The sequence below is a fragment of the Nicotiana tomentosiformis genome, chromosome 3, assembly GCF_000390325.3.
Source record: "Nicotiana tomentosiformis chromosome 3, ASM39032v3, whole genome shotgun sequence".
In the NCBI taxonomy this organism is placed as follows: Eukaryota; Viridiplantae; Streptophyta; class Magnoliopsida; order Solanales; family Solanaceae; genus Nicotiana; species Nicotiana tomentosiformis.
In genome coordinates this window covers 90,214,180-90,227,680 of record NC_090814.1, presented here as the reverse complement: position 1 = coordinate 90,227,680, position 13,501 = coordinate 90,214,180, and the positions used below count along the sequence as shown (strand labels likewise).

General features: G+C 39.5%; 1 protein-coding gene and 1 pseudogene across 1 annotated transcript; both read right to left on the bottom strand.

Annotated features, from left to right (window-relative positions):
* Nucleotides 1-4,481: 4,481 nt before the first annotated feature.
* On the bottom strand, nucleotides 4,482-6,983 carry LOC138908153 (uncharacterized). Its single transcript, XM_070198798.1, has 5 exons — nucleotides 6,872-6,983; nucleotides 6,136-6,240; nucleotides 5,769-6,040; nucleotides 4,883-5,422; nucleotides 4,482-4,493 (listed from the first exon to the last, which is right to left on the bottom strand). Exons 1-5 carry the CDS (start codon nucleotides 6,981-6,983, stop codon nucleotides 4,482-4,484), a joined length of 1,041 nt encoding a protein of 346 aa, XP_070054899.1.
* Nucleotides 6,984-7,847: 864 nt separating this feature from the next.
* Nucleotides 7,848-9,780, bottom strand: LOC104096765 (GDSL esterase/lipase At4g10955-like; annotated as a pseudogene).
* Between the last annotated feature and the right edge of the window lie 3,721 nt (nucleotides 9,781-13,501).

Genomic DNA, 13,501 nt, shown 5'->3' with positions numbered 1-13,501 from the left:
CCTCTTTACAATCAACCTCGAATACTTGGGGGGCTCTATCATGGAACATATCTATGACGATTATCAAGTTCGGTGCAAAGGAAGTTACTTCGTTATTTCATAACAAACAGTGTCTCGACAGGAAACGTTGTAAGAGCCAAATGGTCAAAACGAACCATGCTCATGTAGTTGGCCCGAGCCCTGATGCAAAACATGAACGCATGTATAATTACTTGCAAAGAAATCTCTCTTCTTTACCGATATCTTACATCCAAGATTCATTATGCAAATAGGATCGAGTTCGAGCAAGCACTCACTCGATCACTAAGCCTACGGGCTGCTTTTATTTCGAGTTCGAGCAAGCACTCACTCGACCATTATGCCTACGGGTTACTTTTATTTCGAGCTCGAGCAAGCACTCACTCGACCATTACACCTATGGGCTACTTTTATTTCGAGTTCAAGCAAGCACTCACTCGACCATTATGCCTACGAGCTACATTACTTGGAGTTCAAATCATTCACTCGACTACAAAGCCTACGAGCTACTTTTATTTCGAGTTCGAGCAAGCACTCACTCGACCATTACGCCTACGGGCTATATTACTTCGAGTTCGAATCATTCACTTGACTACTAAGCCTACGAGCTACTTTTTTGAGCAATCACCTACTCAATCGTAAAAAGCCTACGGGCTAAGATACTTTGAGTTTGAGTTCGAAAACAATCACTCACTCAATTATTAAAGCCTAAGTGCTATCTTACTTCGAGTTTGAGCAATTACTCACTCGATCATAAAAGCCTACGGGCTAGGATACTTTGAGTTCGAGTTCGAAAACAATCACTCACTCAATTATTAAAGCCTAAGGGCTATCTTACTTCGAGTTCGAGCAATCACTCACTTGATCATAAAAAGCATACTGTCACGACCCAATTTCACCTATAGGTCGTGATGGCGCCCAACACTACAGATAGTAAGCCAAATTAATAAATTAAGCATATATTGACAAAATTTAAAACCAAAAAAAATAATAAAACCCAAATTCTACCAATGTGTGTGCCAAGACCCGGTGTCACAAGTGTATGAGCATCTAGTAGATTATGCAAAACCTCAAATACTATCTGAAATAAAAATAGACAGAATGAAAAATACAAGGACAGACACTAGTAGCTGCAGAACGGCTCAGAAAGGCAGCTCACCACTAAGCCCCTAGATAGCTTGGGTGTAAGACGATAGGTCCCCCACTAGTACTTGCCTCAGGTCTTGCATAAAAAGTGCAGCAAATGTAATATAAGTACGTAAATAACGTGTACCTAGTAGGTATTAAGCCTAATCTCGAAGTGGTAGAGACGAGATGGCCGACTTTGACACTCACTATGGGTCAATAATAATAATTGAAATACAACTAGGATATTTAAATCAATATGATTTACAGAATTTACAATAATTATTTAATCATCAGAAATAATCTAATTCCTTCAAATGCAACAATTCTCAATATATTAATTAAATTCCTTAAATTCAAATAATTTCCAATTTATCAATTAATCTCATATACAGGAATAACAATTAATTCCTTAACAAGCAGAAATAATAATTCATTAAATTTCAAGGATTCTCCAATTAATCAATTAGCTTCGCAAGCTTGAAATAACTATTAAAGTATCGTGTAATTATTATTATTAAGCACCATTTCTGCCGAGGACGTACGACCCGATCTAGAGTGTAGTGTACAATACCGAGGGACGTGCGACACGATCCATAGATGCATCTATCCTACCGAGGAGTTCGGCCCGCTCCACAAGAAAGGAGGACATTTTTTCATATACCTCCGGAAGGAGAGTATATTTATTTTAAGATAAATTCGGGAGGAAGAATAATTTCTTTTAATAATTAATTAATTTAAACAAAAAATCAAGCATATGAGATTTTTATCGTTTAATATCTTTATCTAATAATTCACAATATATTCATATATATCAATTAATATTAATTAAACAAGGAATATAATTTACACAAGTAATTTATATTTTGAGTCCTAAACTACCCGGACTTTAGCATTAATAGTAGCTATGCACGGACTCTCGTCACCTCGTGCGTACGTAGCCCCCGCAATTAGCAATAATTATTCAATTTAATCCCTATGTGGTAATTTCCCTCTCACAAGATTAGACAAGAGACTTACCTCGTCTCAAAGTCCACTTTCTGATTACCACGTTGCGTTGAATTCTTGATTCGACGCCGAAAGATCCGAAACTATCCAACTATTATACACAATAATTAATATATGCTAAATGATTCGAAATTTATCTATTAAATAAATTACCTTATCCAAAATGGTAAAATTCCTAAAATTCACCCCGGGTCCACATGCTCAGATTCTGGAACTTTTCGGATGAAAACATTACCCATAATCTCAAGAACTTAAATATATAATTTCTACCCAATTCCATAACTATTTTCGAGGTTAAAATCTCACTTTTATAAAAATCTAAGTTTTTCATCTAAATCTTTGATTTCTAAGATTTACTAGTTATAATCTACTTATAATCTATGTCTTTAACTCAAGGGGTATGGAATTAACTTACCTTCAAATTGCTAGTTGAAACCCCTCTCTCAAAAGCTCTGAAATCGCCCAAATGTGAAGAGAAAACGGGCAAAAATGGTGAATTCCTGTTCTTTTAAGCTTTCTGCCAAACAAGCCTTTCGCACCTGCGGAGGTTGGAACGCACCTGCGGAAAATCCTCGCAGGTGCGAGTTTCACTCGCCTGAGCCAAGGTTGCTTCTACGCATCCTTTTTCGCACATGCGCGTTCGCAGGTGCGCAAATTCTCCGCATTTGCGGTCCACTGCCCCCTCCCTTTTTTCGCTTCTGCGCACAAGGACTCGCATCTGCGAGGTTCGCTACTGCGAGCTACTGCCGCACCTGTGAATGTCGCACCTGCGGCTGGCCAAGCGCAAGTGCGATTCTGACAGTAGCTGGGAGCTTCAGTTTTGGCTCCCAACTTCCAACTTGGTCCGAGCCTCGTCTGATTAACACTCGGGACCCCGCCCGAACATACCAACAGGTTTGAAATCATAAAACGGACTCGCTCGAACTCTCGGAACGCGTAAAACAACATCAAATCTAAGAATCATACCCTAAACCAAATTGATTCAAACTTAAGAATTTCAAGTTCTTCAATTTACTTCCAATGCGTCGAAATATACTTAAACTACTCGGAATGGCACGAAATTTTGCGTGCAAGTCTTAAATCACTATACGGAACTATTCCCAAACTTAGAATTACAAACGGACTTCAATTACTCAAAAACCTACCCCAAACCAAATTTAAAGAATTTTAAACCTTCAAATAGTTGATTTTTACTATTAAGTATCAAAACGCTACCGGGTTATCCAAAACCCGATTCGGACATACGCCCAAGTCCAAAATCATCATACGAACCTATTAGAACCGTCAAATCTCGATTCTGGGGTCGTTTTCTCAAAATGTTGACCGAAGTCAAACTTGTCCATTTAAAGCTAACTTAAGGAACCAAGTATTTCGATTTCAACCCGCACACTTCCAAATCCCAAACCAACCATCCCCGCGAGTCATAAATTAATAAAAGCATGTTCGGGGAGTTTTATTTTTGGGAACGGGTTTCTAAAATTTAAATGACCGATTGGTTCATTACACCTACGAGCTAAGATACTTTGAGTTCAAGTTCGAAAACAATCACTCACTCAATTATTAAAGCCTAAGGGCTATCTTACTTCGAGTTCGAGCAATCACTCACTCGATTAAAAAGCCTACGGGCTAAGAAACTTTGAGTTCAAATTCGAAAACAATCACTCATTCAATTATTAAAGCCTAAGGGCTATCTTACTTCGAGTTCGAGCAATCACTCACTCGATCATAAAAGCCTACGAGCTAAGATACTTTGAGTTCGAGTTCAAAAACAATCACTCACTCAATTATTAAAGCCTAAGGGCTATCTTACTTCGAGTTCGAGAAATCACTCACTCGATCATAAAAAGCCTACGGGCTAAGATACTTTGAGTTCGAGTTCGAAAACAATCACTCACTCAATTATTAAAGCCTAAGGGCTATCTTACTTCAAGTTCGAGGAATCACTCACTTGATCATAAAAAGCCTACGGTCTAAGATACTTTGAGTTCGAGTTCGAAAACAATCACTCACTCAATTATTAAAGCCTAAAGGCTATCTTACTTCGAGTTCGAGCAATCACTCACTCGATCATAAAAGTCTACGGGCTAATATACTTTGAGTTCGAGTTCGAAACAATCACGCACTCAATTATCAAAGCCTAAGGGCTATCTTACTTTGAGTTCCAAACGTTCACTCGACTACTAAGCCTGTGGGATAATTTTATTTTTCGAGTTCGGGCAAGCACCCACTCGACCACTAAGCATGGGGGCTAATTTTATTTCGAGCTCGAGCAAACACTCACTTAGCCATAAAGGCTACGAAGGCCGAATTCGATGAAATCACCTAACTCCTCATGAAAACATCTGCAAGGCATGAATGCAATCTTCATGAAGCAAGTCAGTAAAAGAAAAAGATATTTGTATAGATATACAAAGATGGTTTACATAAATAAATGCAACATAGAAAAAGCTAAGGGCTAAACTTCTAGGTTATCATCGAGAGCGGTCTCTTCTCTACCGGGCTCCCCTCCATTTTCGGACCCGCTCTTGCTACCGTCATCATCATCATCATCATCGCCATCAGAAGCCAAGGCTTCAACATCAGCTTCAAGTTCTTTAGCCCTTTTTATCTCTTCAGCAAGGTCGAAACCTCGAGCGTGTATCTCCTCGAGGGTCTCCCTCCGAGACCGACACTTAGCAAGTTCGGCAACCCAATGTGCTCGAGTGTCGGCATTATCCGCTGCCTCTCTTGCCTCCATTTGAGCAGCCTCGGCATCGGCCCGATACACGGCAATGGACTTGTCCGCCATGACTTTAGATGACTCAATCTCTGCCCTGGCCTCAGCAAGCCTTGTTTCAAGCTCCTCGATCCTCTTGGCCTGAGCCGAACCTTTTTGCTTGACGCTTCGAAGCTGAACATCGGCCGATAATAATTTGGCCAAGATGGTTTCTTTTTCTATAGCCAGCCGGTCGATAGTCTCATTCCACCGGTCACATTCGGCCTTAATTTGATCAACTTCTTCCCGTAGCAACCCGATCTTTTCAACCTTTTGCAGCAGCTGAGATAACGAAGGGTTAGCTTCCACAGTTGGGTCAAACCCATACTCTAACAGAACAAGGCTCGCCTGCTTATCTAGTTCAGCCTCTTCTTCACGAGCCTTAGCCAAATCTGCTTGGAGGTCCTTTATAACCTCGTCCTTTTGGCTCAAAGAAGCCGCAGAGCATCTCTCTCCCCGAGACCTTCTGAAGCTCGACCTCACACTGGCTGAGGTCGACTCAAAACTTGCTAATGGCTTGCACAGTAGGGAAAAACACAAGTCAAGTTTAGAAAAGAATGAAGAAACCAAGCACAGTAAAATCATTACCCGAAAAATAAAACGTTGGGCCTCTTCTAGGAGAAGAGAAGCGTTACTAATATTAGAGGCATCATCGACTCCAGTAAAGCAATCCCGAAAAGTGTCCCCTACACTAAAGCCTCCGCCCATATCGGGGGGTCTTCAATTCTCGAGCTTTCTTTAACGCCTCCTCAGAAAAGGTCGGAAGAGAAGGCAAATGATCCACTATCATAGTCCCGAGCGAATCACTCGGGATGCTATGATCGAGACTCGAGGTATCAGAACCGACCCCGACCGGTATAACCGTCATCAGCTTAGAAGGTCTGGCGACCTCGATAGCTTTCACGGATCGGATCACCAAAGTTGAAGCATCATCTTCTTCTTTTTCTTCTATCAGTCGTTGGACCGAGTCCGTCGAAATAGTGATTGCTTTCCTCCTCACCCTTCGAGTTTTGGGCTTGTGGTCCTCTGACCAAGAAATAGCTTTTCGCTTTTTATCTTTCCCCGGTTCTGGGACCGGGGACTTGGTTCCTTCCTCAATACTCGAAGGCCTCAAAACGGCATCCTTGGTTACACCTGCATGAAAGGAAGTCTGTAACGAATGGAGCATAAAAACCATTTCGAAAAATATGAGAAGTGACCCTTACCGTGATTCTTGGCCTCCTATCTACCTTTTGCCAAATCACGCCAAGCGCGTTCGGCATAAGAGGAAGTCGAGGCTAACTTCCGAACCCAATCCTCGAGGTCAGGTACCACTTGTGGCATCCAAGGGGCAGCTGTATGTCGGAGAAAGATATCAGATAGAATCAGAGAAAGATACGAAAAGCAACGCCTTATGAAAATCACTTACGGTCGAAATTCCATTCCTCAAGGAACGACATCTTCTCTTCCGGGATGAGGTCATGGGTCCTCACCCGAATATAACGGCCCATCCAACCCCGATCCTTGTCTTCGTCGATGCTCGACATTAAAGCTTTCGATGCCCGACGATGAAGCCTGATTAGTGCTCGAAAGATTTGAGGCCGATACAATCGTATGAGGTGATTTAGGGTGAAATCCAGCCCCCCCACTTATTGGAGAAGAAGCGAAGTAAGGTTACTATGCGCCATAGAGAAGGATAAATTTGACCGAGGGTGACCTGATATCTTTTGCAAAAATCAATGATCACTGGGTCGACGGGACCCAACGTGAAGGGGTAAGTATAAACACTTAAAAAACCCTCCACATGAGTGATGACGCTCTCTTCGGGAGAGGGAATTTGCAACACAACCTCGGGACCCTAGTTGCAGTCTTTCCTCAAAGCCTCGAGATGGCCCTCTGTTATCGAGCACATGTACATCGACACATACTCACATCAACCCGGAACCGACGAAGGATTTTCAACCTTAAAATCGATCTTCAGAGTACACGGGCCAAGAACATACTCGCGAGGAGGCGGCTCCACTGGCGCCTTGTCACCGGACGGCCGTGAAGAGGAAGCTTTCTCCTTCTGAGGTACGGTTTTTGAAGTTTTTGCCATTGATGTAAGAGAAAGAAAAGCAAAGGAAGATGAAAGGTTGATGGTGCAAAATGCTGATGAAGGTGGCTCTACAAGCGACGAAATAGAGGCAGAAAGAGTAAGAAAATTTGGGAGATTGAAGATGTAAAAGTGGTAAATGATAAATGGAAGGGTTATTTATAGGTTTATACCGTGGCGGTTCAGTATCAACGGTGGCCGACCATCGTCTGACGTGCATTAAATACCTTGAAAGACTAAATCGACGGAACGGCTATCATGTACGTCATGATCGAGTCCGGTGAAAACGTCAGCTTATAATCTGATCGAATCATATCGCTTCTCACCACATTCTTCCTGAGAAACGAGGGGACTGTTTGTATATGGTCGAAATAGATTTCGACCTCCGTATGTTTGATCGAGTTCAAATGATAAGCGATCGAAGTGAGAGCTCGAGACGAGTTCCGAGGATAGTACAAACAAGCCTCGAGCTCCAAGACCGATCGAGGAATCGGCTCGGTATCATTATCGAGCCGATGACCGAATCGAACCGCAAGGCAACGTGAAGGTTGTCGGAGATGCACAGACCGATTGACACTCACCCCGAATGTCGAACTCGAACCAAGGCCGAGGGCTCGACCCAATACCGAGCTCGAGCAAGTATCGAGCTCGCAGACAGGAGCCATTGCGACCGCACTAGGGGAGAGAATCTTGGCAGGAATCGAGAAAGAGACAATTCATCATGGGTTCTCCACTATATATTTTTTATTATAAATAAAGTAAGACTCATCTACTATAAATGGGAGAATCCTTGTAAGCACGGGGAAGAGGGACACATTTTAACAAAAAGGTTTCTTCTCATATTGAAAGATATCCCCTTATGTTTATTTCACTTTATCTTATTCGTTCTTCTTGCTCACTATTCTCATTCTCATAGTCAAGAATACACGTATTTTTATTTCTCTATATGATTTGTATCGAATTATATCACATATACTTAGAATCATACACAAATTTAACTCTATCCAATTTTTTCGGGTAAACAAAATCTTATCAAAACTGGTAAAGCTTAAAGTTGCACTGCAAATCAGGTTTCCACCATTGGTCGATTCCATGAGCTCGCTTGAAATCTGGAGAAGGACTCGAATTAACAGTAACAAAAGCCGAAGGAAGTAGGTGCGACGGTTCCGAATCGTTTCCTATAGCAGTCGAGATAATACTTCTTATTGAATTCTGTGTCGCAATTCGTTCAATTTCCTCGCGCCAATGGCAACCATCTTTTCCCGATGTTGGAAATATCCAACATATTCCGAGCAAATAGGATCTGATGGATTTACAAACAAATAAGGAACCCATTCAGATAATATAGTAAAGTGATCACTTTTATGTGGAGACTCTGGCCTCTGACTTTTGACGGCAGCAGCAAGTCCAGCTTTGACTACACTATGAGCAAAGCGAATTCCATGCTTCAATTTCTCGTTCTTGATTTTCTCTATTGGAAGAGATGCAAATGGTGGATTAAACAAATATGTTTCGAGATGAATGCCCATTTTAATTACCATATCCCTTTCAATTGTTAATGCAATTGCAGAACCTAATGAATGACCAGCTAGCCAAATATCTGAGGGGCCGTAATTGTGAACAATGCTTTGTACAGCTTGAACGGCAATATGGAAACGGGAGCTAGTGTGAAGACTATTGCGAATGACTCGAAGGTCCAATTTGTAGTCCTGTGATCTGCTATCTTTTTGCGCAATTGTGTCTCGAAAGGCGATCACATATTTTGACGGATTCTGATTCTGGTTCTGATTCTGATTCACAGGAGTAGTTGAAATGGGAATTTGGAAATGTGTATTCGAAAATGGCGCCAAAGTAAGATTGGTTTCACTGTCTACCGAGACTTGGATTAAACGAAAATGGAAGTATTCCCACCAGGGTGGAGCTAGGGCTTTAGGACGTAGACGATTTTACTGGCGGTCGAGTTCAAGAATGTACACACACTGCACTAAACTGACTGCTACACACCTCCTATGATCTGTATTTCTCCTGTGAAAATGATGAAAACTTGACTTTAAATTTTAAAGTCAACTACATGTAACTTTAACAAAAGATAAATTTCTAATTTATCCTAATTTACAGAATGTCTAATGCGGCCTAGAACTCAAATTAATCCATCCTTTGAAAGTGGTACCAAAGGAAGAGTTCATATATAGATCTATTCCAAATTTGAAGAATTATAGCCTTTTTTTTTTGTTTTTTTGAAAAGAATCTCATATTAACATCTTGAACCATCTCAAAGCTAAGCTTAATAGATGCCCTTACCAATCGATAGCAGTGAGGAATAATGGACCAGAGAGGCTGAATATGTCCCCTTCAGACGCCATCAAAACTAAGACTTCCCTTCTCTTTTGGCTCCGGATAACAACTGTGTCATGAACTGAAAGCAAAAAGCAGTAATATTTGTGAGACGAGTTCTAGTGTGTTTAATTACTTCATCTTCCAATGTATCAGAGAACTCTAACAAGGAGTAAATTCATGAAATGATGAAATGTTTAGTAGTCCACAGACATTGCAATAACAATTTGCATATATGAATTGAGGATGAGATATACGTAGGATATGTACATCAAATTCGAACACTTAAACAATAAGTTGAAAACACACAGTTGGCCGACTTCCCAAACACTTGCTATGGCTTGCATTGATTTGAAATTATTATACTAAACCGGCTGAAAGAGCATAGTTTTGAGACAAACCCAAAACATAAAGAAAGCAAGCAGAATGAAGTTGTTGAAGCACAAAATAAAAATGTCAAATTAGGAGAAATGTAGGAAAAAAGAGGGGGCACACCAAGGTCCAAATTCTTCTGTCAAATTAACTCATATTTGAGAGCGATCTATACCAAGTCCAAGGACAAATGTCATAAATTAATGTAATAATGGGACTAGTAGGATTAAGAATGTCCAGCAGTACGTCCCATTTCGATTAGCTTTTCATACATCTTTAATGTTTGTCGAAACTCAAATTAGTTTTTCTTTAATCTCTAATGTTTGTTGTTTAAATATAATTATCTTTTCTTGAGCATTTGGCACCAATATGATCCGTAAGTCCTCACCGGCGTTTGTTATATATCCTGAAGGCTAGAGATAGAACTCTATTTAGGTATTACGAAAGAAAGACTACTACTCACCGCATCAGGTAGATTCTTACTTACATTAATACTTTTTATTATTCTAATTTAAACTATAAATCATAGGGATGATACTAGGAAATATCATTTGAAGAATCCTAGCAGAATTTACCTGAAAACAGTTATACTATTAATTTATCTTTATCCACTTCTCTTATTATTTTTCATATATAAGTGATGGGGAAGATGAATGGAATTGAAGAAGAGAAACAATAATAACTGAAACCACAATTGTTAAGCAGGAGACTCTCACTGGACCAGTACTAACTAGACTGCTAGATCATATGTGATTTGTTAGTTAGTCCGGTTGGGTTTTTAAGCTTAAATATAGCTTAAAAGAGGGTGAATGGGAAATGGAGGGAAATTGAAAATATTTGAGTTTCCCTCCTTGACAAAGGGATATTATCCCATATTGGAAGAGGAAAAGATTTTGATGGGTATATATACAATTGCACTTCTTCTAGCTCTTAAAGAGTTAAGAAAAAGGCAAGCCTCGCGCCGTTGTCGTCGCTCGGCTTCGGATTAATTTTTTGGACCAAATTTATTTGTAAACAGAATATTAATATTAAATCCAAACGTAATAGTATATGCCTTTCGCTTTTTGTAAAAGACATTTATAAAACAGTTTGCACCTCTTCAGATTTGAAGAACAATTTGTACCTCTTCAAATCTGAAGAGTTGAAGAACAGTTTGCACCTCTTCAGATTTGAAGAGTTGCATCTCTTCAGTTTGAGCTCAACATTGGCTATAAATACCAGTCCATTCTCTCAGATTTTCCATACGAATTTCTGACTTCTCCTCCTTTCTTCTGTATTATTTTAACTACAATCAAAGCATCAGTAAGTGTGATTTGCTACCGATCTTTGTGTTTGCTGAAACATTGGTGTTTGAAGTATCGCTACAACAGTGTGCAATTCGTTCTATCCTGGGAGAAAACAATCCACAACCTTGGGTACTAGGAGGGGATTAAATTCCTTAAGAAAATACTGTGAATTCAGTGGGCTCGGATTAAATTCTGTTTCTTTTATATTTATGTTATTTTATCTTCTCCATAATTATTTTACAAATATAGCTAAATAACAAGCTTAAGGAATTTAATATTTTCTGTATTTGTGTTATATTCACTGTTTCTGAAGACTAAAACCTGTGTGGTTTCTACTCCAGTGGAGATTAAAATCTACGGAATTTTAACGTTTGTTTGTGTCATTCTTTTACAGAAATGACGAATGACAACGGGAACCAGACTGTTCCTATGGTAACTGCCAATGCATCGACAAGCTGAACAACACCGGCATTGGCACCGGCAGAAAAACCTGAAAAATTTTCCGGGATTGACTTCAAGCGCTGGCAGCAGAAGATGTTCTTCTACTTGACGACTTTAAGTCTGCAGAAGTTCATTAAGGAAGATGTTCTTGTTCTGCCCGACGAAACTCCAGAAAATGAACGCTTTCTCGTGACTGAGTCGTGGAAGCATTCTGATTTTCTATGCAAGAATTACATTCTTAGTGGACTAGAGGACAATCTGTATAACGTCTATAGTAATATGGAGACGTCAAAACAACTGTGGATAACGCTTGAAAGGAAATACAAAATAGAAGATGCCGGGTTAAAGAAATTCGTTGCCGCTAAATTTTTGGACTATAAAATAGTAGATAGCAAGTCTGTTATTACCCAAGTCCAAGAATTGCAAGTGATTATTCACGATCTCCTTGCTGAAGGTATAAGTCAAATTAATACTAATGTTGAAAGTATTAATTATATTATTTCTACTAACAGAATTTTCACTGAAGGTCTTGTCATCAATGAAGCGTTCCAAGTTGCAGCAATGATTGAAAAGTTGCCTCCTTTGTGGAAGGACTTCAAAAACTACTTGAAACACAAACGAAAGGAGATGTCCCTTGAAGATCTCATTATTCTGTTGAGAATCAAAGAGGACAATAAAGCTGCTGAAAAGAAAGGACGTGAAAACTCAACAATAATGAGAGCAAACATTGTTGAGGATAGAAAGAGGAAGAAGGCTAATGGACCGAAAAGCAACCCAAGCAAGAAGCGGTTCAACGGAAATTGCTACAACTGTGGAAAAGCTGGACACAGATCTGCAGATTGTCGTGCTCCAAAGAAAGACAAGAAAAAGGGTCAAGCAAACATGGTTGAAAAGCACGAAGATATCAATGACTTGTATGCTATGCTTTCTGAATGCAATCTGGTAGGAAATCCTAAGGAGTGGTGGATTGATTCTGGAGCCACTCGCCATGTTTGTGCTGTTAGAGAAGCATTTGCTACATATGCTCTTGTTGGACCCGAAGAGACGCTTTCTATGGAAAATTCTGCAACGGCAAAAATTGAAGGATCTGGAAAGATATTTATGAAAATGACTTCTGGTAAGGTGGTGACCTTGAACAACGTCCTTCATGTTCCCGAGATTAGAAAGAACTTAGTCTCTGCTGGACTTCTTATTAAGAATGGGTTTAAGTGTGTTTTTGTATCCGATAAGGTTGTAATAAGTAAGAATGAAATGTTTGTAGGAAAAGGTTACCTCACTGAGGGCCTTTTCAAGCTGAATGTAATGGTTATTGAGAATAATAATAAAATTTCAGCTTCTTCTTACTTACTTGAGTCAAATGAATTATGGCATATACATTTGGGTCATGTCAATTACAAAACCTTGAGAAAAATGATTAATTTGGAAGTATTGCCTACGTTCGAATGCGACAAATCAAAATGTCAAATATGTATGGAATCTAAGTATGTTAAACATCCTTATAAGTGAGTTGAAAGGAATTCAAATCCTTTAGACTTAATTCACATAGATATTTGTGACAAGAAGTCAATACCATCTCGTGGTGGAAAGAAGTATTTCATAACTTTTATTGACGACAGTACTCAATATTGCTATGTTTACTTACTTAATAGTAAAGATGAAGCAATAGATGCATTCGGGCAATACAAAAATGAAGTTGAAATGCAACTTAATAAGAAAATTAAAATGATAAGAAGTGATAGGGGTGGCGAATATGAATCTCTTTTTGAAGAAATATGTCTAGAATATGGAATAATTCATCAAACAACTGCCCCTTACACGCCCCAATCCAATGGGATTGCGAAAAGAAAGAATCGTTCATTAAAGGAGATGATGAACACATTGTTGATAAGTTCTGGTTTGCCACAAAACTTGTGGGGGAAAGCCGTTCTTACGGCTAACCGAACACTAAATCGAGTACCCCATAGCAAAACACAATCCATTCCATATGAAAAATGGAAAGAAAGAAAACCCAACTTGAATTATTTTAAAGTGTGGGGGTGTTTGGCAAAAGTGCAAATTCCTAAACCCAAAAGAGTAAAAATAGGATCG

Bases quoted from the DNA above. Each gene is read 5' to 3' on its own strand.
- LOC138908153 (XM_070198798.1), bottom strand. From the start codon at position 6,983: ATGGCAAAAACTTCAAAAACCGTACCTCAGAAGGAGAAAGCTTCCTCT. The intron at 6,241-6,871 runs GTACTCTGAAGA...TCCGACATACAG, and splicing joins CGAGTATGTTCTTGGCCCGT to CTGCCCCTTGGATGCCACAA. The intron at 5,423-5,768 runs GTTATACCGGTC...CTACTGTGCAAG, and splicing joins GACCTTCTAAGCTGATGACG to CCATTAGCAAGTTTTGAGTC.